Source organism: Orycteropus afer, unplaced genomic scaffold (genome assembly GCF_000298275.1).
Source record: "Orycteropus afer afer isolate SDZICR_OR568_19922 unplaced genomic scaffold, OryAfe1.0 scaffold00096, whole genome shotgun sequence".
Lineage (NCBI taxonomy): Eukaryota > Metazoa > Chordata > Mammalia > Tubulidentata > Orycteropodidae > Orycteropus > Orycteropus afer.
The window spans coordinates 6,837,484-6,861,806 of record NW_006921683.1 but is presented as its reverse complement, the minus strand read 5'-3'; the positions used below and the strand labels follow the sequence as shown (position 1 = coordinate 6,861,806).

Sequence of the window (24,323 nt, the reverse complement as noted above, 5' to 3'; positions counted from 1 at the left end):
GACACTGGGAAGAGGTAACTATGGGGAGGAAGTGGGAGGGGAGCTGTTGCATTGTGGTAAACTGTGGTCAATGTCATGAGACAAAGTGTATATGAACTGCTGTATAGAAAGTGAATTTGCTCTGTAAATTTTCTCCCAAATCACAATAAAAAAAAAAAAAATGAAAATCCTCACAACTAGACCAATAAGCAACATCACAATAAAAGGAGAAAAGATGGAATTTGTCAAAAAGATTTTCTATTACTTGGTTCTACAATCAACAACAATGGTGGCAGCAGTCAAGACATAAGACAATGTATTGCACTGGGCAAATCTGCTGCAAAAGACCTCTTTAAAGTGCTGAGGAGCAAAAATGTCACTTTGAAGACTAAGGTGTGCCTAACCTAGGGCATAGTATTTTAAATTGCTTCATATGCATGAGAAAGCTAGGCAATGAGTAAGGAAGACAGAAGAAGAATTGATGCCTTTAAAATGTGGTGTTAGCAAAGAATACTAAAAATACCATGGACAACCAAAAGAATAAACAAATCTGTCCTGGAAGAACTATAGTCAGAATGCTACTTGGAAACAAGAATGGCCAGTCTTCATCTCACATAATTTGGTCACGTTGTCGGAAGGGACCATGCCTTGGAGAAGGATATCATGCTTGGTAAATTAGAGGGTCAGTGAAAAATAGAGGACCCTCAATGGGATGGACTGACACAGTGGCTGCAATGATAGGTTCAAGCACAATAAGGATTATTAGGATGGCACAACACCAGACAGTGTTTCTTTCTGCTGTATATAGGGTCACTTTGAGTCAGATCCAACTCAGTGCCACCTAACAACAACAAACTGACAGTACATATTAAGTAAAGGTTGATTTCATGACCTAGCAAACCACTCCAGAATACATTCCAGAGAAATTCTCACACGGGACTCTATATGGGATATTCACCACAGTGTTGACTCTGGTGGCAGGAACCTACAGAAATTTAGGTAATTCCTATCACTGTGCAAATACTTAAATAAAAGGTAGGGAACACACTCAGAGCCACCACATTGCACAACTCTCAAACCAAAAACCAAACTCACTGCCGTGGAGTCAGATCCGACTCATAGTGACCCCTCCTCCTTCGGTTTCCGAGGCACTATCAGTATGGAAGTAGATTGCCCAACCTTCCTTCTGAGGAGTGGCTGGTGGGTTTGAACCACCAGCCTTCTGGTTAGCAGTCACATGCCTTAGGCACGATGCCACACATTAACCAAAAGAAAACCAAACTCACTGCACCATAGAGTCAGATCTGGGTCATAGCGACCCTTTCTTGGGTTTCCGAGGTAGTATCACTAAGAAAGTATATTGCCCAATCTGCCTTCCAAGGAGTGGCTGGTAAATTTGAACCATCAGCCTTCTAGTTAACAGACAAATGCCTTAGGCACTATGCTATCAGAGCTCACATATAATTAAAGGTGAATGGTGCCCCCTGGTGTTATATTATCCAGCATTAAGTACTCACACTTTTTGGAATACAATATAGCAGTAAGAAGCAATTAACTAAATAGTCACACAGAAAATTTTATAGAATTTTTTTTTCCCAAAGATTGCTGGGTCCCCTCCCCACACACAAAACAAGGCAACAGAATGCAGTCCACAGTGTGTTTATATAAACTAGAATTAAACTACATATTTTACCAAAGTATATAAATTTCAAAGGTAACTATTAGACACAAAAAAGCAGTTCCCTATGTCAGGGAGGGGAATTAGAATAGGGAAATAAGATCCAGGGAATAAATAAAACAAGGACAAAATGAAGAGTTCTGCATGGACTAATGACTGGAGTGGGTCATGAACTGAGGAATATGAATGACTCTTTTTTCCTGAGAACGAGAAACAGAGACAGAGTCAAAAATGCCTAAAACTACAGAGAGAACATAAGATTTCTAAAGAATGACTGAAGCATTTAAGGCAGGGTGAGATGGTAGAGACTAATCAACAAGGAGGGGGAAAAACTCCAAATTAAAGGATTTAAACTTTAGTCTTGGAGTAATAGGAAGTCACCAAAATGCCTCTAAACTGGGACCTAATAGCTCAGATCTGTATTTTAAACCACTTACTCTCTTGCCATGTGGAGAAGGCACTGTAGAAGACCCAAACAAATGACAGGGAGAATATTGAGAAAGCTACTGACAGTGATCTCAACTAGGAGGGTAGAGGCAAGGGAAGAGAAATTAGAAAATATTAAAGACATAGTTAACAGTAGGGAGCTCTGGTAGCATAGTGGCTAAGACACTTGACTGCTAACCAGAAGGCTGGCGGTTCAAACCCACCAGCCACTCCTCGGAAGGAAGGTTGGGCAATCCTACTTCCGTAGTGATACTGCCTCGGAAACCCAAGGAGAGGTCGCTATGAGTCGGGTCCGATTCGACGGCACATAACAACAACAACAACAACAGTTAACAGTAAGACAAAATGTAAAGACTCAGTTGGGTGTCAAGGATGAGAAGGATGAAAGCATCAAGGACTGCAGCAAGATTGGATGTTGGGGTCTTGATTGGTTTACGAGGCAGGGAAAATTGTGGGTGTAGTTTTACATACACTGAATCTCCTGGACCTTTGTGGTTTCTAACTGAGATGTGCCTGTTGCTCAGTAGAGAGATACAGGCTAGAGACAAGAAGCCCATTGGTAACTGAAGCCTAGAGAACAGATATGAAAGAAAATGATCATGCAACCTCAGGAATTTGGACTAAAGCTAAACACAGCCTTGTATATCCCAGAGATGATGGCTGTGCAAATAATCTGTGAATTTAGAGTCAAATATGTCTCCACAGAAATAATCCAAGTTAGAGATTAAAGTCTTCTAGGATCACTTCCTCATTTATCAAAATTTTCAGTCCAGTCAAATGTCTCTCTACCTACACAGTTGATGCTAAACACACTGCCGTCAAGTCAGATCCGAGTCATAGCGACCCCTCCTTGGGTTTCCCAGGAGGTTATTAGTCTTGGGGTAGTAGGTAGTCACCAAAACGCCAGCCTTCTGGTTAGCAGTCAAATGCCTTAGGCACTAGGCTTCCAGAGCTCCTATTGTTGCTAGCTGTTGTCAAATCACAGTTATGATCCACAGAGTTTTCATAGGCTAGTTTTCTGGAAGGAGACTACCAGGCCTTTCTTCCTAGCCTTAGTCTAGAAGTTCCACATGGAAGCTTCCTGGGTTTTCCACAAGGAAGCCAAGAATTATACCACTGAACTATCATTGCTCCCTCCACCTATGTTATTGTATACAACAGAATAAACACATATCAGAGTTTTTCTAAAAACAGAATAGAGACTGATCAAACTCTATATCCTGAAATAAACTGCCAGGATACTAGCCAAACATTTTACAGCCCAAAAGCCATTTAACCAAAAATAGCACTGCAAAGGCAGTAAAATATAATCATCTTGTAGAAGAACATCTTGAATTGCTGCAAAATGTAACAGCTCCCATACAGAATTCACATACCTTACCCTCTCCAAATAGGCAAATATTGGTGTACAGCTTTTAAACAGGAAAAAAATGGGGCAGGGGGAGGAGGGCAATTATCTAAAAGAGTACATAGGTTAAAAAATGAGTTGCAAAGATTATCCCTACTGTTATCTCATTGCTTTCATTACTATTTAAAAGATGAGACTTTTTATATAAACAATTAAGGAATCAAAATTTTTTATAGGGCTTCAAACTCATTTATTTGGAATCCTGAAATAGTGCTATCCCAGTCTATTTGTCCCTTAATGGGTTTAAGCAAGTTGCACTTGTTTAAGGCCAATAACACTGAAAAAAAAAATTTAAAAATCCTAGGTGCTAACCAGAAGGCTGATGGTTCAAACCCACCAGCCACTCCTCGGAAGGAAGGTTGGGCAATCCTACTTCCGTAGTGATACTGCCCCGGAAACCCAAGGAGGGGTCACTATGAGTCAGGGCTGACTCGACGGCACATAACATAACATAATAGGAGTTTTCAAAACCTTGTGTTATTCTAGTCTCTTAATAAACCTTTAATGCCATTGTAAAGTTCTAAATGGAATACCATATACCCATAAAAATTATGAGTCAGCCTAAGAGCATTTGGCTGCTAATCAAAAGGTCAGTGTTTGACACCCACCAGCTGCTCCTCAGAAGAAAGATGTGATGGTCTATTTCCGTAAAGGTTTACAGCCTTGGAAACCCAATGAGGGTCGCTATGAGTAAGAATCAATTTGATGGTAGTGAGTTTGGTTTCAGGCTTATATATAATAGTAGGGAAAACTGAAAACATTAAAAAAATTAATATATTAAAACAATCACCTGGAGATTCTCTTTAAGTCTTAAACTGAAATTATCTCTTCAGGTCACCTTTAAACTAAATAACATATTGGCTCAGAAAATAAAGAATATCACCCAAAGAGCTCCTTTAAAAAATCATCTACATGAGACCAAATGGTCAAAAATTACCCTAAAGCAAAGATGAGAAGGTAAGAGGGCAGAGAAAGTAGAGCACTGAAAATGATACAACCAGAACAGAATAAGCAAGAATGATGATATATTTGTGAAAACGTAACCAGTATCACCAATTTGTGCAGAAATTATTAAATGGGAACCTAATTTGCTTTATAAATTTTCACCATAATCACAATAAATAACTTAATAATATTTATTTAAATAATATTTAAAATATTATTTAAAAGAAAAAAGAGAAAAGTGAAAGGCCTAGAATACATCCAATAGGAGATGATTTATGGTGAGATAATGTGGTTCAAACCCACCAGCCACTCCTTGGAAGGAAGATGGGGCAATCTACTTCCACAGTGATACTGCCTCGGAAACCTAAGGAAGGGTAGCTATGAGTCAGGTCCGACTCGATGGCACATAACAACAACAACAATTAATCTAAAAGGATTTGTTCAGAATATTTGGTTCCAGTATTAGACATATACTCTATAACCTTGGGTCATACATTGTTCAACATAGTTTTCCCTTTCATGTACTTCATAAAACATTATCAATCACCACATGTAATCATTAGTGTTTAAAAAACAGATCCTAAGTTCACATCACATAATGAGTCTAACCAAACCAAATCGCCTTTAGCACAAATCAAAAATTAATGAAAACTCTGAAGATCAAAACATCATTGTTCTCACCACCAACTCCATACTCCAACATAGGTATTTTCTTAAGCTCTAACAATAAACAAGTTGTTATTCAAGTTGATTCCAACTCATAGTGACCTGGTATAATGGGGTAGAATAGATCCACTGGGTTGAAAAGGACTTAGGCATCTTACCAGCAAGACTGCATTCACCTTTATAACCCAGAAAAACAGGGTACTTAAGGAACCCTCATAGTGCAGTGGCCCCAAAAAGTCAGTGGCTCAAACCCACCAGCTGCTCCAAGAAGAAAGATGAGATAGTCTGCTTCTATAAAGATTACACATGGAAACACTATAGTGAAGTTGTACTCTCCTATAGAGTCACTACCACAACTCATCTGTCAGTTCGTCATACTGTTACGGCTTGCATGTGGCTGTGAGGCTATGCCACTAGTATTTCAAATATTGGCAGGGTCACCCCTGGTGGACAGATTTCAGTGGAGCTTGCAGACTAAGAAAGACTCAAAAGAATGAAGGGGCCATCCACTTCTCAAAGAAATGGCCAATGAAAACCTTATGAACAGCAGTGAAACACTGTTTGATACATTACTGGAAAACATTATGAATAGCTCTGAAACACTGTCCAATACAGTGTCAGAAGATGAGACCCTCAGGTCAGATGATACTCAAAATACAATTGGGGAACAGTCACTTCCTCAAAGTAGAGTCTACCTTAATGACAGGACCTCCATTTGCTGCTGTGACACAACTCAAAATGGGTTGAAACAGCTGCAAACATCCATTAACAATTGGATCATGGGATGCACAAAGTATGAATCTAAGAAAATCAGAAGTTGTCAAAAATGAAATGGAATGCATAAAGACTGGTATCCTAGGCATTAGTAAGCTGAAATGGACTGGTTTTGACCATTTTGAATCAGACAACCATGTGATCTACTTTGTTGGGAATGACAAATTGAAGAGGAATGGCATGGCATTCAACATCACAAAGAATGTTTCAAGATCTATCCTAAAATACAATGCTGTCATGCAGGATACTATCCATATGCCTACAAGAAAGACCAGTTAATACTACTATTATTCAAATTTACACACCAACTACCAAAGACAAAGACAATTAAAGATTTTTACCAAGTTCTTCAGTCTGAATTTGACCAAATATGCAATCAAGATGTGCTGATTATTAATGGTAATTGGAATGCAAGTGTTGGAAACAAAGAAGAATCACCAGTAGTTGAAAAATATGGCCTTGGTGATAGGACACCAGATTCCGTGATAGAATTTTTCAAGACCAATGACTTATTCATTACAAATACCTTTTTCAACAACATAAATGGTAGCTATACATGTGAACCTTGCGGACTAATATAGACTCAAAAGATGGAATACATAGGGATCAGACTGACTACATCTGTGAAAAGAGGCAATGGAGAAGCTCAGTATCTTTAGCCAAAACAATGCCAGGAGCTGACTGTGGAAAAGACTATCACCTAATCATATGCAAGTTCAAATTGAAGCTGAAGACAATCAAAATGAGTCCATGAGAGCCAAAATATGACCTTGATTATATCCCACCTGAATTTAGAGACCATTTGAAGAATAGATTTGACACAACGAATACCAGCGACCAAAAATCAGATGAATTGTGGAATGACATCAAGAATATCATACATGAAGAAAGCAAGACCAAAATGAGTGTCAGAAGAGACTGAAACTTGCTCTTAAATGGAGAGTAGCTAAAACAAATGGAAGAACTGACAAGATAAAAGAGCTGAACAGAAGATTTCAAAGAGCAGTCCAAGAAGACAAAGTGAACTATTATAATGAAATGAGCAAAAACCTGAAGTTAGAAAAACAAAAGGGAAGGACATGCTCAGTACTTCTCAAGCTCAAAGTACTGAAGAAAAAATTCAAGCCTTGATGTGCAATACTGAAAGATTCTATGGGCAAAATACTGAATGATGCAAGAAACATCAAAAGGCGATGGAAAGAATACAAAGAGTCATTTTACCAAGAGCTGGAGATGTTCATCTATTTCAGAAGGTGGCATATGATCAAAAACCAATGGTACTGAAGCTGCACTGAAGGAATTGGCAAACAGAGCATACGGTCATGAGTATATTCCCCTTTGCCTAAACAAACCTGCTCTTTCAGCCTACAGATCTTTGACAGCTTTAATCTTTTCTCCATTTATCATGATGTTGCTTTTGGTCCAGATATGAGGATTTTTATTTTATGTTGAAGTGTGATCCATACCAAGGGAGCTCTGGTGGTGTAGTGCCTAATGCATGTGACTGCAAACCAGAAGGCTAGATGTTCAAACCCACCAGCCATTCCTCAGAAGGAACATTGGGCAATCTACTTCTGTAGAGATATCACCTTGGAAACCCAAGGAGAGGTCACTGTGAGTCGGAAATGACCTGATAGCAGTGAGTTTTTTTAATCCATATGAAGGCCATAGTTTTTGATCTTCATCAGTAAGTTTTGCAAATCTTTTCCACGTTCCTCAAGCAAGGTTGTGTCATCCAATCTTGATTTCCATTGTATGCATGTTTATCTGTTTCTTACTGCTTCTTAACCTGTTGCAGTGGAGTTGATTCTAATAGTGACTCTATGTTGTTGTTGTTAGGTGCAGTTGAGTTGGCTCAGAGTCATAGGGACCCTGTGTACAACAGAACAAAACACTGCCCAGTCAGTGCTAGCCTTACATTCCTTGTTATACCAGAGCCCATCATTGCAGCCACTGTGTCAATCCATCTTGTTGAAGGCCTTCCCCTTTTTCACCAACCCTCCACCTTACCAAGCATGATATCCTTCTCCAGAAATGGTCCCTTCTGACAACATGACCAAAGTAAGTGAGACGAAGTCTGGCCATTCTCACTTCCAAGGAGCATTCGGCTGCCCTTCTTCCAGGACAGATATGTTAGTTCTTCTGGTAGTCCATGGTACTTTTCATACTCTTCACCAACACCACAACTCAAAAGCATCAACTCTTCTTTGGTCTTCCTTATTCATTGTTCAGCTTTCACCTGAATATCAGGCTATTGAAAATATCATGGTTTGGGTTAGGCACACCTAGTCTTCAAAGAGGAGATCTGGTGGTGTCATGCCTAAGGCATCTGACTGCTAACCAGAAGGCTGGCGGTCTTCAGCACCTTAAAGAGGCCTTTTGCAGCAGTTTCACCCAGTGCAATACTACGTCTGATTTCTCGACTGCTGCTTCCATGAGAGGATCCAAGTAATATGAAATCTTTGACAACTTCAATCTTTTCTCCATTTATTGTAATGGTGCTTATTGGTCCAGTCATGAGGAGTTTTGTTTTCTTTATGTTGAGGATTTTTGTTTTCTTTATGTTGTTTCTTTATGTTGTTTTCTTTATATAATCCATATTGCAGACTGAAGTCTTTAATCTTTATCAGTAAGTACTTCAAGTCATCTTTACTTTCAGCAAGCAAAGTTGTGTCGTCTGCATATCGCAGGTTGTCAAAGATTTCATTTACTTGGACCCACAATCAATACCCATGTAATTAGCAGTCAAGAAATCAAAGGACATATAGCATTGGGTAAACGTGCTACAAAGACCCCTTTAAAAGTGTTAAAGAGCAAAGACATCACTTGGAAGACTAAGGTATGCCTGATCCAACCCATGGTATTTTCAATTGCCCCATTTGCATATGAAAGCTGGACAATGAATAAGAAGACTACAGAATTGACACATTTGAATTATGGTATTGTCAATAAATATGTGAATATACCATAGACAACAGAAGAAAAACAAATCTGTAAAGCTGGAATGTACCTTAGAAGGGAGAATGGCCAGACTTCATCTCTCATAGTTTGTTCATGTTATCAGGCAGGACCAGTCCCTGGAAAAGGATGACATACGGGGTAAAGTAGAATGTCAGCAAAAAGAGGAGAACCCTCAATAAGATGGACTGACACAATGGCTGCGACAATGGGCTCAATCAAAGCAACAATTGTAGGGATGGTGCAGGATCAGTCAAGGTTCCAGGAATTGACAGAATTCCCACTGAGATGTTTCAACAAATGGATGCACACGGGAGTCACTCACTCCTCTACACCAAGAAATGTGGAAGACAGTTACCTGGCCAACTGTCTGGAAGAGGTCCATATTTGTACTCATTCCAAAGAAAGGTAATCCAATAGAATGTGGAAATTATCAAACAATATCATTAATATCACACACAAGCAAAATCTTGCTAAAGATAATTCAAAAAGAATTGCAGCAGTATATTGACAGGGAACTGACAGAGATGCAAGCTGGATTCAGAAGAGGACACGGAATGAGGGATATCATTGCCGATGTCAGATGGATCTTGGCTGAAAGCAAAGAATACCAGAGAGATGTTTACTTGTATTTTACTGACTATGCAAAAGTACTCAATTGTGTGGATCATAATAAGTCATGGATAACACTGAGAAGAATGGGAATTCCAGAGCGCTTAATTGTGCCCATGAGGAACCTGTACATACACCAGGAGTCCGTCATTCAAGCAGAACAAGGGGATACTGCATGGTTTAAAATCAGGAAGGAAGTGCGTCAGGGTTGTATACTTCCACCATACTTATTCAATGTGTATTCTGGACAGATAAACCGAGAAGGTGGACTGTATGAAGAAATGTGTAGCATCAGGATTGGAGAAAGACTCATTAACAACTTTATTTTTATTTGTTTGTTTTAGCAACTTTAGGGATATTGGAGCTTAACATTTTATTTTTAATTTTTTATTGTGATTTGGGTGAAAGTTTATAGAGCAAATTCATTTTCCGTACAGCAGTACCTACACATTTTGTTTCCTGACATTGACTGCAATTCCCCACAATGTAACAGCTCTCTTCCCACTTCTTCCCTCTAATTACCTCTTCCCTGTGTCCTTCTTTCCTATGAATTCCTGTGCCCTGAGCTATCTCCTTTTGCAAATACTGCCCTTCTGTTCTCCCATGATTGATTGTTCTAAGGAGTGTATCTGCTTGATGTAAATGTTCACCTTATACGCCTGTCTGTTGTTCGGCTGGAAGCCACTGGAATAAATGAGTTCAATTCCAGACCTGAAGGGTAATTAGGGGCCATAGTCTCAGGGGTCTCACCAGGTTCTATCAGACCAGTAAACAAGGTCTTTTTTTTCTGATTTTGAGTTGAGTTATGTTCTACAATGTTTTCCCACTCTATCCAGGATCTCCTGCACTGGTCACTTTTGGAGTGGTTGACAGTGGTAGCCAGGCACTACCTAGTTTTTCTGGTCTCATGGTCATATAGGGAGCTCTGGTGGCATAGTGCCAAAGGCATTTGACTGCTTACCAGAAGGCTGGCAGTTCAAACCCACCAGCCACTCCTCGGAAGGAAGATTGGGCAGTCTACTTAAGTAGTGATACTGCCTTGGAAACTCAAGGAGGGGTCGCTATGAGTCGCATCTGACTTGACAGCAGTGAGTTTGATTTGTTTTGGTTTATGATCATATATGCTAAGGTTCAAATGGTCCACTAGTCCCTTGGACTACTTGTTTCCATGATTCTTTGTTTTTTTTTCATTCTTCATTCTTCTTCGCTCTGGATGAGGAGAGACCCATTGCTCTGTCTAGATGGCTGCTTGCAATGTTTTAAGACTCCTACTGGGGGTCTTAAAATGTTTTTGTGTAGTATATTATGCCTTTTGAGCTTGATGTCCCCTGCAACCATAGTCCTGAGCCTACAGGTCCAACTACTCACTTCCTCAGGGCGGTTGGCTGTGGCAAAGAAGTTATCTTGACTTTGCCCCTTGTTAGCTCTATTATATATATGGGCATTCCTACAACATGTACAAATACATATGTAGAAACAGCATCTAAACCAAAAGCCAAACTCACTGCCGAGTCAAATTCTGACTCACAGCGACCCTCTTTGTGTTTCTGAGGTGGTAAGTCTTTACAGAAGCAGATCACCCAGTCTTCCTTCTGTGGAGTGGCTGGTGCATTTGAACCTCCAGCCTTCTGGTTAGTAGTCAAATGCCTTAGGTACTATGCCACCAGAGCTCCCTATATGACCATGGACCAGAAAAACTAGATAGTGCCCAGCTACCGCTGTCAACCACTCAGAAAGTGACCAGTGCAGGAAATCCTGGTAGAGTGGGAAAACATTCTATTGGATTAATTTCTTTGGAATGAGTACAAATACGGATCTCTTCCAGTCAGTTGGCCAGGTAACTGTCTTCTAAATTTCTTGGTGTAGAGGAGTGAATGACTCCAGTGGGCATCCATTTGTTGAAACATCTCAGTGTTGAAACTGAATTCTGTCAATTCCTGGAACAGACTGATATACTGAATCCAAAGTTTATTAGTGGTTACCATGTGTTGGAAGTAGGGGAAAGGGGGAGTCATTGCTTAGGGGCACTAAGTTTCTGTTAATGCTGGTGGAATAATTTGGAAAAGAATAGTTTGCACAACATTATGAGCATGACTGAGTCACTGAATTGTATACATAAAAATTGTTGAGATGGCAAATGTTTTGTTACAGAGTTCTTTACCATAATTAAAAGAAATCCAAATTTAAAAAATAAAGAAACCTTATGGCTGACAAAATAATAATTACATACACACACAGGCATATTTAAAGAAAAAAAAAAGAAGGGGTACGAAATTATTGCCCCATATCTTACAGGAAATCAATGGGATTACATTCCTCCTAAAAATAAGAAGTAACTTCAGCCCATCACTGCTTTGACATAACAGATAATAAAGGTTCCAGAGAGTCCAGGTATGGTCATAGAAAGAGGGCAATAATTTTCCCATCCAATCAGCATCTCCAACTACAACCTTGGAAAGGAAGACAAATTTTTCTATCTCACCCAAAGTAAAGTAGGTGTTTCAAACAAAACCAAATCCACTGTCACTGAGTTGATTCCCACTCATAGTGATGCTACAGGATAGCATGTAACTGTCCCCTAGGGTTTCCTAGGCTGTAATCTTTATGGAAATAGGCTGCCACATCTTTCTCTCGTGGACGGGCTGGTGGGTTCAAACTGCCAACCTTCTGGTTAGCAGCTGAGTGCTTAATCATTAAGCTACAGGGTTGAAAACCCGGGAAGGGGGGAGGGAACCCATTGCAGTTGAATCAATTCCAACTCATAGTAACCCTACAAAACAGAGTAGAACTGCCCCATAGGGTTTCTGAGGCTGTAATCTTCATGAAAGCAGACAGCCACATTTTCTCCTGCAGAGCTGCTGGTGGATTTGAACCACCGAACTATTAATTAGCAGGCAAGCACTTAACCACTGTGACATCAGGGCTCAAGTAGGATAATAATTATCAAAAGGATAATAATTCTCTACCCACCAGCCACTCCTAGGAAGGGATTGGTAAATCTACTTCTGTAGTGATACTGCCTCGGAAACCCAAGGAGGGATTGCTATGAGTTGGATCCGACTCCACAGCAGTGAGTTTTGGTTTATGGTGTCTTAGTTATCTGGAGCTTGCTGCTGTAACAGAAATATCTCAAGTGGATGGCTCTAACAAATAGAAAAGTATTCTCTCACAGTTTGCCATTGTTGTTGTTAGGTGCTGTCAAGTCAGCGTTGACTCACACTGACCCTATGTACAACAGAAAGGAACACTGACCTGTCCTGCGCCATCCTCATAATCCTCACTATGGATGAGCTCATCTTGCAACTACTGTGTTAATCCATCTTGTTGAGGGGCTTCCTCTTTTACACTAATCTTCTACTTTACCAAGCATGACCTCCTTCTCCAGGGACTGGTTCCTTCTGACAACACAACTGAAGTATGTTGTAAGAAGTCTGGCCATTTTCTCTTCTAAAGAGCATTCTAGTTACACTTCTTCTGAGATAGATTTATTTATTCTTCTGGGAGTCCATGGTATTTTCAGTATTCTTTGCCAAATTTCACAGTTTAGGAAGCTAGAAATCTGAATTCAGGGCAATAGCTCTAGGGGAAGGCTTTCTCTCCCTGTTGGCTCTGGGGGAAGGTCCTTTTCTCCTTTCAAAATCTGTGAGCCAGCATTCCTTGGAGATCTCCATGTGCCTTGGCATGAATCTTCCCCTGGGTCTAAGAGGCTCTCAGTGCAGGGACCCTAGGTCCAAAGGACATACTCTGCTGACAGCTCTTCTGTCTTAAGTGGTACTGAGGTTGCTCCTGCTCTGCTCAATTCTCTCTCCTTTTATCTCTTGTAAGATAAAAGGTGATGCAGGCCACACCCCAGGGAAACTCCCATTACAGGGAATCAGGGCTATGACCTGAGTAGGGTAATAGCACCTAATTAATATAATATAAACTAATCCTCATTAACATAACCTAATCCTGCATTGTTAACTCATATATGTCAGGCTTTATAATACATCACAAAATGGAAAATGATTACATGAGATCACATCATTGAGGATGATTACATCATTACATAACTGTCAAATCACATCATTACGTAACTGTGAAATTACATCATTATATAACTGCCAAAGTACATCATTACACAACTGTCAAACTATATCATACATAACTGCCAAAACAAAAACAAAAACCAACTCATTGCCATCTAATTGATTCCAACTCACAGTGACCCCCTTTGAGTTTCCCAGGTAGCAAATCTTTATGGAAGTAGATTGCCCAGTCTTTCTTTCTTCCAAGGAGTGGCTGGTGGGTTTGAACCTCCAACGTCTGGTTAGTAGTCAAATACCTTAGGCACTATACCACCGGAGCTCCTTATAACTGCCAAAACACTGAGAATCATGGCCTAGCCACAACAATAAATATTTCAGAGCCAGGGACACAATTCAATTCATGACACATGGCTAACACTCTCTTATAACATCTAATAACTATTACTATTTGTTCTTATTACGTTGATGCTATAACATCTTGTTTTACTATTATTTAAAATTAATTGAAATTCACATTTTCCATATATGTATGTATAAATTATTTTAAAGCCTTAGATTTTCACAGTCACAATCTATATACCCAATAACTATCAAGTCACAAGGCACTACTTATTTGTTTCCTCCTAATTATCCCTTTAAGCTAAATTTCATTAACATCAAGTTATCACTTGATACAAACACAACAATATACAGAGAAAGAAAATTTCCTCCATTTCCTTTACCTATTCTTTCCTTATCAATAAGATTTGGATTTGGAAGTTCATAGTTACTGTACTAAGCATTGCTACTTTAAAATTTATTGGAAGAACTAAAAATAGGTATTATTTCTCAACACAAATTCTATCAAAGTATCATTCTACCCTCATCAATCACACTCAAATGCAAATAATTAATCATTAATTTCAAGTGTGAAAATGTATTAGCAATTTTCCAGATTAAATTTAACTAGTTTTAGTTGTTATTAGGAAGCCTGGATACTCAACTTCCCAGTACTGTGCTTATCACCTTGTCTGGCACACAGCAGGCATGGAAAAATATCTATGGATGGAATGATAGAAGAGTGGATAATGAATGGGTGGAACCAAGTAAGCAAGCAGGGAAAGACAGAGGTCAAGAAAACCAAACACAATCCCTGAGTCCAACAAGTATATAGAATATGACATAAAATAGTAACTAAAGAAGACAGTGAGATAAGAAAGAGGTAAATTTAACTGGAAAATATACAAAGAGAACATGGGAATTAAATCAGTCTTTTTTAAGTGCTACATCAAGGGACAAATAGTACATTCCAAGAGAGTAAAAGTGCAAGACAAAGGCACAAAATCAGGAAAATGAAACACATGTTCACAAAATCAGGAAAATGAAACACATGTTCACAAGAAATTAAAAGATGAGTCTGTCTGAAGTAGAGGTTATAAAAGAAATTGTGAGAGGTACAAAGTCAGGTGGTTGTGGCCAGATTCATGCAGAATATAACACACTGGAGGTGTCAGCCTGCTGCCTCCTCTTCCCCACTCCTCCTTTAAAAATCAACACCCACCCCGTAATCACACAGACACACTCCATCATAAAATTATCTTATCCATACTCCCAAGAAAACCAACATCTGATAAAGTGTCAAAAATGCTTAAAATCATAGAAATTTTGATAAAAGATATATTTTTAAAAAAATATGCTAAAAAACAATTTGTGGAAAACTAGTGGCTGAAAAACACAGAAATGACCAGAATTACTGGTCGAAGTCAGGTGGAACCCCCAAGATTATGGCCCGGGTTACCCTTCAGGCCTGCAATTGGACTCACTCCCATGGATTGGCTCTCAGCCCAACAGCAGAAAGACCTACATGCAGAACACTTACCCCAGGGCAATGCACCCACCTACTCCAGGGAGATACACCCCTTGGAGCAATCAGCCATGGGGCACCAGAGGGGCTGCATTCACTTAGAGGGAAAGCTGGACAGATAGGATTGCATAGTTAAGAAGGGCACAGTTAGGGGGTAGTCACAGGGACTGGAGGGGTTGGAGAGTTTGCTATGGTTGAGGATGGTAATCGGAGCGTGAAATCAAATGTACACAAACAGCTGAATGTAAAACAAATTTTGCTCTGTAAATTTGAACCCAAATCCCAGTAAAATTTAAAAAATAAATAAAAATACATTCAATTAGTACATAGGTTTGCTATGAGTTGGAATCAACTCAATGGCAAGCAATAATAATAAGCAGTTGATCAATAAATACTATGACAAGTGTTTATATACAATTTTAGAGGGGTTTTGTTTTGTTTTGAAAAATTTGGCTCTAACTACAGTAAACAATGCAACTTATTAAGATATCAAACCAGAACAAGTAGCAAATGGTACTTATTAAGTGCTTCCTACATTCCAGACAGAATTACAGAGGATTTATGTACATTTTTTTATTTAATCTAAACACTATTAATTTGAAATGACTCCCTCCATCTTCACATAAATGAGAAAAAATTACTTGCAGAGGGGCATTTAGCTAAATAGCAAAGCTAGGATGCAAACTTACATACAACTAAGTTCAAAACTATGTTCTTTTTACTCATTACACTACTCAAAGAATATTTAAAAAAAAAGAGAGAGAGAGAAGAAAAAGCATAAAGCCTTTTCAACCTACCCCATATAGCAAATAGACTCTTAGGAAGCTATGATCCCCATTCACTAAAATCCAAAAGTTAAAATGACAACTGCAACCATACCTGTGTATTTACTGCACCTTTTTGATAGCCTCAGATGAAAACAGCTCTGAAAGCACCTGTTTCAAATGCACAAGGCTTATATCCAAATGCCTAAATGCACTTAACACTAAGCTGGTTCTCAGCTCATAAAGCAGTCATTAAAACTCATCACTGAAGCTATTGGGGTAATTGACTTCAATCGATACCAACAGGTTGAATACCACAGACTAAAAGAAATCATGCGAAAGGATGTCTCATACCAAACTAAAACGATTTAAAATCAGAGTCCCCAGTCCTAGCTTGTTGTTGTTGTTATGTGCCATCAAGTCAGACTCGACACACAGCGACCCCTCCTTGGGTTTCTGAGGCAGTATCACTACGGAAGTAGATTGCCCCATCTTCCTTCCGAGGAGTGGTTGGTGGGTTTGAACTGCCAGCCTTCTGGTTAGCAGTCAAGTGCCTTACCCACTACGCTACCAGAGCTCCCGTTGCCAAATTCTATCCCGATATATAGAACTCAGGAGTCCTGGTAGCACAGTGGTTAAGCACTTGCCTGCTAACTGAAAGGTCAGCAGTTAGAACCCACTGTGGCTCCAAGGAAGATACTTCCGTAAAAGATTTACAGCTTTGGAAACCCAATGGGGCAGTTCTCTGTCCTATAGGGTTGCTATGAGTAGGAATCAACTCAACAGCAATGGGTGAATATGGAACCCAGTAAGGTAGTGTTTAGGGAAAAGGGCAGCACCCCTATTACTCCTTTTCATGTTATAAGACTGATAAGTTTGTGTGTATAATATCCCATGCCATATATGTGATTAGTTCTAACATTCATTTACAAAACATTAATTAGATTTTGAAACTTTGTCACATACTACTGCTACAAACAGGAATGTTCCTATTCTTAAAAAAAAAAATCAGTCTAACAATTTAACAAGTTATGTGAGAAAATGTGTACTCTCTAAGGTGAATCTTCCTCTCTGCTGATATACAAATCTCAATGCCTTATGAAAAGCCAAAGTAAGGGTCACACATTCCAAGCACTAAAACCCAAGCACTTTATTAATTAGCTAGTTCTCCAGAAGCTCACTTTGGACCCATCCACTTTATTTTATTTTACACATTAAGAACAGATTTTGTTTTCTAAATACCTATCTTGGTTGGGCCCCTTACTAGCCAAATGCCCTTTGGCAAGTTACTTCACTTGCCTGAGCTTTGGTTTGTTCAATGGGTAAATGAAAATAAACAGCTATACTTCAAGATTGTTGTAAAGATTGAAGATAATTATGTAATGTAACAACACAGAGCCTGGCATTTAGTAGATATGCAATAAATACAGCAAACATCATAATTATAGGATTCACAAACCCATAACAAGTTGATTAGAAAATTCAAATTAGAAAGAATTAGGGCAAGGGGCCTAATGAGAGCTCTAAAAATAAATAGCTGACAGCAGGTAAAGAGTCGATCAGGAAAACTACATAGACATGAAAACGGAAACAGAGCTGACGGGAGACACCAGCCTATACACTTCTATAGCCTTTGAAGGCATTGTCAGTTTTTTCACAGGATATAACAGTGATGTGCCTGAAGGTGACATGAAGCTATTTAAAACAGATTAAATTTTTATTTCATGTGTTTAAAAAGACAGATAAGCACATAACTGACTTTGGAAAAATTCTGATCAAGGTGATTTAGCATCACAATTTTAGCATTTCAGATGTTTAAGCTCTAATTAACTGCAGAATTCTATTAACAAGCTTCAGCTATACTTAACATGTAAAGGAACTACTCAAATTTCAGAAGCAATTTCCTCTACTAAACAGTGAAAAAGATTTATTTCAAACAAATTCACTGTAAAATATCTCAGTGCAAGAGATCACTAGTTTCTTAACAGCCAAAACAAGATAAAGTTTTTGTCTTCACCATTTCTTAATGTTTTTATATCTATCAAAGAGACTCAAACACATGACATTGAGATCCCTATTCACTTTAATTTTCTCCCTACACTTTGAAGGCAGTAAAAAGCGAAAAACATCTGTTCCTTGCTACAGAGCTGACAACCTCCTTCTATGGTTTAAAAATAACAGAGGTTTATGGAAGCTTATAGATAAAATGATCACCTGCTTTTAAAGGCAGCTGGCAGTTAATTGATGCAAATATATGCAAAATTATGGGGGGAAAAAGTCCCTATGGACAATTCCATGTTCCCCAGGCCTCTAGTATAATTTCTAAGACATCCATAAAATAGTAGAGAGTAATAAAGAATCAAGTGGGATGCCAGATGACAAGCAAACAATCAACAGCTAAGAAGCAAGGTCTTCTGTCTTAATCTAGATTCACTCTACAGCCATAAAAACAGTTTCCAAGAGCACTCTGAGAGGAAATCTAGTTCACTTTTGTCAACAATCACCCTTAATCCAGCTCAAGAAAGGACACATGTTAAACAATTAAAGTAGTAAATCTTATTAAAAACAGAACTGGAAAATCTCATAAGTGACAATCTTAAATCCTATAACATTTTACACACCTTTACTTTTTAACTATACATATTGTCTCACAGCATTGAACACCAGACATGAGTATATAAGCAAGGACATTCACACTTGAATCAGTAGACTCAGCTTCTATTTCTGGCTCTGCCTCTGAATGAATCAGTATGACCTTGAGAAAGTTATCTTACCTCTTTCTCTACTTCCATGTTCTCCCTAGTTACAAGGTTAGGTTAAACCTACAACATGTTTGTTTATTTGTCTTTTTAATAAAACAATGCTGAGTAGAGGAGATAAACATATGGAAGCTGCTATAGCCATATCCGACCATCAAATACAAAGGGGAAGTCATGACCATATTTAAAGAAACTAACTCTGCACTTTGATTCTTCACAGTAAAAATGTCTGCTTAGAGAAGCCAACAAAATCCAGGTGCCTCCTGAACAAGACTCTTAAGAGTCCCAAATTTCGAGTTTGGGAAATACTTAGCAAATTAAAACAAAATGCAATTTCCAGAAATACACTGGGTGGGGGGGACCTTCAAACATTAAGTGTTGATGTTCTTTCAGGACTCTGTACAATCTCCCTCTATCAAGCACTCTTCACTCCCTTCTGCCAGAGACATAGGTCACTGGATCCCTGACACTCCCATTACTCTTTACTGTGTATTTGTATATATTCTGGTGCACTGTAGTATTTATCTCATGTCTCCCTCTTTAGTCAGTGAGCCTTTAAAAGACAGAACTATGATTTAATGAACTCAGTATCTAGCATATAGGGTGGCACAACATGGCTGCCACATTTACATAAATTATAGATAAAATCCCTTGGTCAAGTCAATTTCAACTCATAGCAGCCTTATTAGACAGAGTCAAACTGTCCCATAGGGTTTCCAAGGCTGTAAATCTTTATGGAAGCAGGCTGCCTCATCTTTCTGTCACAGAGCCCCCGCTGGTGGGTTCTAACTTCCAACCTTTTGTTTAGCAGCAAAATGCTTTAACCACTATGCCACCAGAGCTCCTTACTGCACCACCAAGGCTCCTTATAGAGAGAGAGACAGATACTTATAGATACATAGATAGATAGATAGATTTGTTAAATTAAATAAATAAACTTCCAAAATCTTATGCTACAGGGAAAATCAATATTTAATATAAATGAATGATAGTCTTAATTATGGTGAGTTTTTTCCATTTCTTTTCTAAGAAATTAAATTAGGTAAATGATTGTTTACCTAATGGAAAAATACATGATTTCTCACCAACATTAAAATCACAAAAATTACCTCAAGAATTTTGTAATCTTCTTCTGTCAAAAAACAGTCTTTAATTTCTTTGCAATGTATCTAATTTTTTTTCTAACTTAACCTATGCAATAAAGAAGCTAAGGATAGAAAAGGAGTGGGAATAAAAAAGAAAGCATGGCAAATGAATAGAAGCAGCTACTCTTAACTATGGAAGTAGTAGTGATTCAGTGTTAGAATTCTCACCTTCCCTTAAAGAGACCTGGGTTTGATTCTTGGCCAATGCACCTCATTCACAGTTGCCATCCATCAGTGGAGGCTTGCATGTTGCTGTGATGTTGAAGGTTTCTATGGAGCTTCCAGACTAAAACAGAATAGGAAAAAAGGCCCGGAGATCTACTTCCAAAAACTAGCCCATGAAAAGCTATGGATCACAACGGTCCAATCAGCAACCAATCATGGGGCTGGTGCAGGACTATGAACAATTTGGTTCCGATGTGCTCATGACTCGGGGATCAACTTAACCGCAGCAACAACACTCTTAAATTCAAGATTCTATAAGGTAAATTAAGATAGCCAACAGGTGAAAACAAAAATGAGGTCAATAAAAGTAGCTATTACAACATTAACGATATTTGTTGTTGTTATGTGCCATCAAGCCAGACCCGACTCATTTAGCCAACTAATAAGTAGCTATCTTCATTGAAAAACTTTGTCTAAATAGCTTTATATAAGAAACTATCAAATAGAACATAAGACTTTCAAAATGTATTTTAAATTTTTAATCATTCAAACATTATCACAAGCCTACCATGCACCAGATTCAGTTCTTACACAAATTTCCATTTTTTTCCTACTCATTACATTCTTATATCAAATGTCTTATTCAATAACTAAGGACAGAATTTTAAGCAAACATGAAACAAACTGCCACTTTACCAGAGAACTCTTAAGGTAAGGCCTTGGGACCTAAAAGCCTATAAGAAAGGATACATTCATCATACTACATGATATTCAGGAGTTCTGGTAATGTAGTAGTTAAAGCATTCAGCTGTTAACCAAAACATTGTCAGTTCTGGATCCACCAGCAGCTGATGAAAAATGAGGCAGTTTACTTCTGTAAAGACTTAAAGCCTTAGAAACCCTATGGGGCAGCTCTATTCTGTCCTATAACCAAAAAAAAAAAAAAAAACCTCACTGCAGTGGAGTTGCATCTGACCCACAGCGACCCCTCCTTGGGTTTCCAAGGCAGTATCACTACAGAAGTAGATTGTCCAACCTTCCTTCCAAGGAGTGGCTGGTAGGTTTGAACCGCCAGCCTTGTGGTTAGTAGTCAAATGCCTTAGGCACTACGCTACCAGAAATCAGAATCATGTGGATGAAGTGGGCAACTGACATTCATCACAATAAACTGACCCTTTAGTTGTGCTTTCTGCTGACCTGTGTGAGAATCTGTAACAAATGCTAAGGAAAAGGACCAGTTGTATCACATGACCTTATGATCTCACCTTCACTATCACCAAAGAAGCTCTGTGGTGCAGTGGTTAAAGCACTGGCCACAAACCAAAAGGTTGGCGGTCTGAACCCACCAGCAGTGAGAGAAAGATGAGTGTCTGCTTCCCTAAAGATTTACAGCCTTGAGGATGCTATGGGATGGTTTTGCTCTGTGCCTAAGGCATTTGACTGCTAACCATGAGGCTGGTGGTTCAAACCTACCAGCCACTCCTTGGAAGGAAGATTGGGAAATGTATTTCTGCAGTGATACAGCCTCCAAAGCTATGAGTCGGATCCAACTCGGCAGCAGTGAGTTTGGTTTTTTGGTTTATAGGGTCAGTCAGTATGACTCAAAATTGACTTGGTTCCAGTGGGTTTAGTATTTTTGGGTTTGGTCACTATCTCCAAACAAAACCCTAAGTGGACAATGAAACCAAATTAAAAGTATCCCTAATATTCCATTTTATTATTTATTAACTTTCTAGTAGCATGAATCACATTTGCTTACAGCCCCAATAAGAGTGAACGTGTAACTCACTAAGTAGTCATATTCAGACTGCAGTGAAATAGAAACTACATATTACAAATATACACACATATAGATACATCTATTAGAGTGGTCAGAGATCACCTTTGGACAGTACTTGAGTAAATTATTTGTTTCTCCAACACTGACCCTCATGAAAAAAACATGAACAATTTTGTTCTTTTTCAGGCTGTAGGGATAAGGGAGGAGAAAGAATGATGGCTTATGTAACATGGAAAAAAGTCTATATGCTTGGGATGGCCCTGGACATAAAGAACAGCAGATACTCTGGAGAAACAGAGCATTTAGTAAAATGAGCAGACAGCATCCCTTGCTAAAGACTCTGGACAGGAACGACTAATGTGTTCCCTACCTTTTAAGAATATATAAAAGCAACAAGAATATATAAAACCAAGGCAATTCATTGAGCAGATAAGGAGTCTCTATGATGAAAAAACAAGCTACAAGTTTTTCAGAGCCCAGGGAAGGCTGGTGGCAGGGGAGAGATGCTGATTGGCAGGCGACCAGCTACCTAGAGGCCAAGGCGGCAGGGCGCGCTCACCTGTGAAAACGTTCTGGAAGCCATCCGCAGCAGCCTGCGCCCCAGATGACTTGCCCGTCAGCGCTGGAGGCACCCGGCTGACGCCATCCGCAGAGCCTCCCACACTGGGCTCGCGGGCACCCAACTCCTCTGTCCAGTCCGCGGAGCGGCTCAGGCCGCTCGCGAGGCCGCTGTCGGCCCGGTGCTTCTTGGCGGGGGCGACCGCGGAAGCGAGAGAGGATTTAGGCTCTCGGCTCAGGGAGGATTCCAGGCGTCTCTGAATCCTGGGGCTTTGGCTGGGGGACTGCGACGGGGAATGATTGGGGGAGCTAAGCTGACGGGTGGTGGTCTTGATGTAGCAAGGTGTGATAAGCGGATAGGGCTTGAAGCAGCGCGGGCTCGGCGCAGGGCTGGCAGGGAGGGAGGCAGCCGTGGGCGCCCCGGGCTTTGCCACCCTCTCCTCAGGTTCTTCTCCCGGCCTCTGCGGGGTCTCTCTGAGCCCCTGGCCCCAGTCCTCCCCTGGAGAGCCTCGAGGGGCATCCTCAAAGGCATCCTCCTCCCTTTCCTCATCTGTGTCCTCTGCCCCTAGCAAGGGGGCTTTTGTTGCGCCCTCCCCCGGCCCGGTCTCGGGAAACGGGAAAGCTGTGGACGAAGGCGAGTCTGCCGCGGCCGGTTGGGCTGCTGGGCTGGAGAGGGCCTCCAAATCGAGGCAGTCGCTCGGGGGCAGCGGATGCTCGGACACCTGGGGCTCCGAAGCCAGGCTTTGCGGCAGGTCCGAGAGCGCGGATAAAGCCTGCTCAGTGTCTGGACTGCCCGGGGTCTCCGCAGCCCCGCTGCTCGGCCCCAGCAGGAATCGATCCAGGCCCAGGAAGGCCCCGGGCTGAGGTGGGACGACGGTGGGGGGCGCTGCAGGCTCCTCCGAGCACTGGAAGAGCTGCTGCTGCTGCTGCTGCTGCTGCTGCTGCTGCTGCTGCTGCTGCTGCTGCTGCTGCTGCTGCTGCAAACGGATTGCCTGCTGGATGTCTGAGAGCAAATCCTCTTGCTCCGTAGCCGAGTGAAAGCTATAGATGTCCGTGTCTGAGCCCGAACTGGTCCTTTGTCCATCTTGCGCCCCTGCTGCAGCTTCCAAATCCTCAACAACCGCACGGAAACCAACCTCAGCCTCAGCCGGCCCAGGACCACCTGGACCAGTCACCTCAAAAGGGTCCGCGCACTCGGTATCCGACAGGCCCGTTTCGTCAGCCGACAGGCTGAGGTCTGGGGTCTTGGTGACCACCGAGTGAGCGCTGTCCAGCTCCCCAGTCTGCAAGGCCTGGGAGTCCAGCACATCCTCGCGGGAGCCACTGGCGCCTTTCCCCTTGGACAAGTTCTTCCTGATCCGCAGGTTGGAAAACACCGAGGCTCTAGAGTCCGACTTGCTCTTCTTCTTGCCTGGCTCTCCGCTGCCGCCCCCTCCCCCCTTGCCATGTTTGCCCAACGCCTTCTTGCCCCCACTCACTTTCTTTGTAGCCTCCACATCCCTGGGCCCAACAACATCCTCGGCACCACCGCCGCCTTCGTTCAAGGCATCACCTGCGCTCCTCTTCAGCTTCCCATCCTGGTTCCCCATATTGCAAGCCCACTGCTGCTCCGCGCCTCCAGCAGTCAGGCCATGCTGACCCTCCTCAGCCTCGCGGCCGGGATGGGGGAGGCTCCTAGGCAAGTCAGGACGTAGTGCGAGCCGCAGGGACAGGAGGCCAAATCGCGCCCAGCTGGCCCCTTTCGCCTGTGCCGCGGCTGCCGCTTCGCATAATGCGCGGCGGCTCCCGCGACTGCCTGTACTACTGCGGCTGCG

The 24,323-nt window shown here is 40.8% G+C and overlaps 1 protein-coding gene across 1 annotated transcript in view; it reads right to left on the bottom strand.

Moving 5' to 3' along the window:
- FMN2 (formin 2) overlaps window positions 1-24,098 on the bottom strand; it is a 784,241-nt gene extending 760,143 nt beyond the window's left edge. Inside the window, exon 1 of the mRNA XM_042781203.1 lies at window positions 22,511-24,098. Within this exon, the coding sequence (XP_042637137.1) occupies window positions 22,511-24,098 (1,588 nt within the window). The remainder of the gene's footprint in view (window positions 1-22,510) is intronic.
- Between the last annotated feature and the right edge of the window lie 225 nt (window positions 24,099-24,323).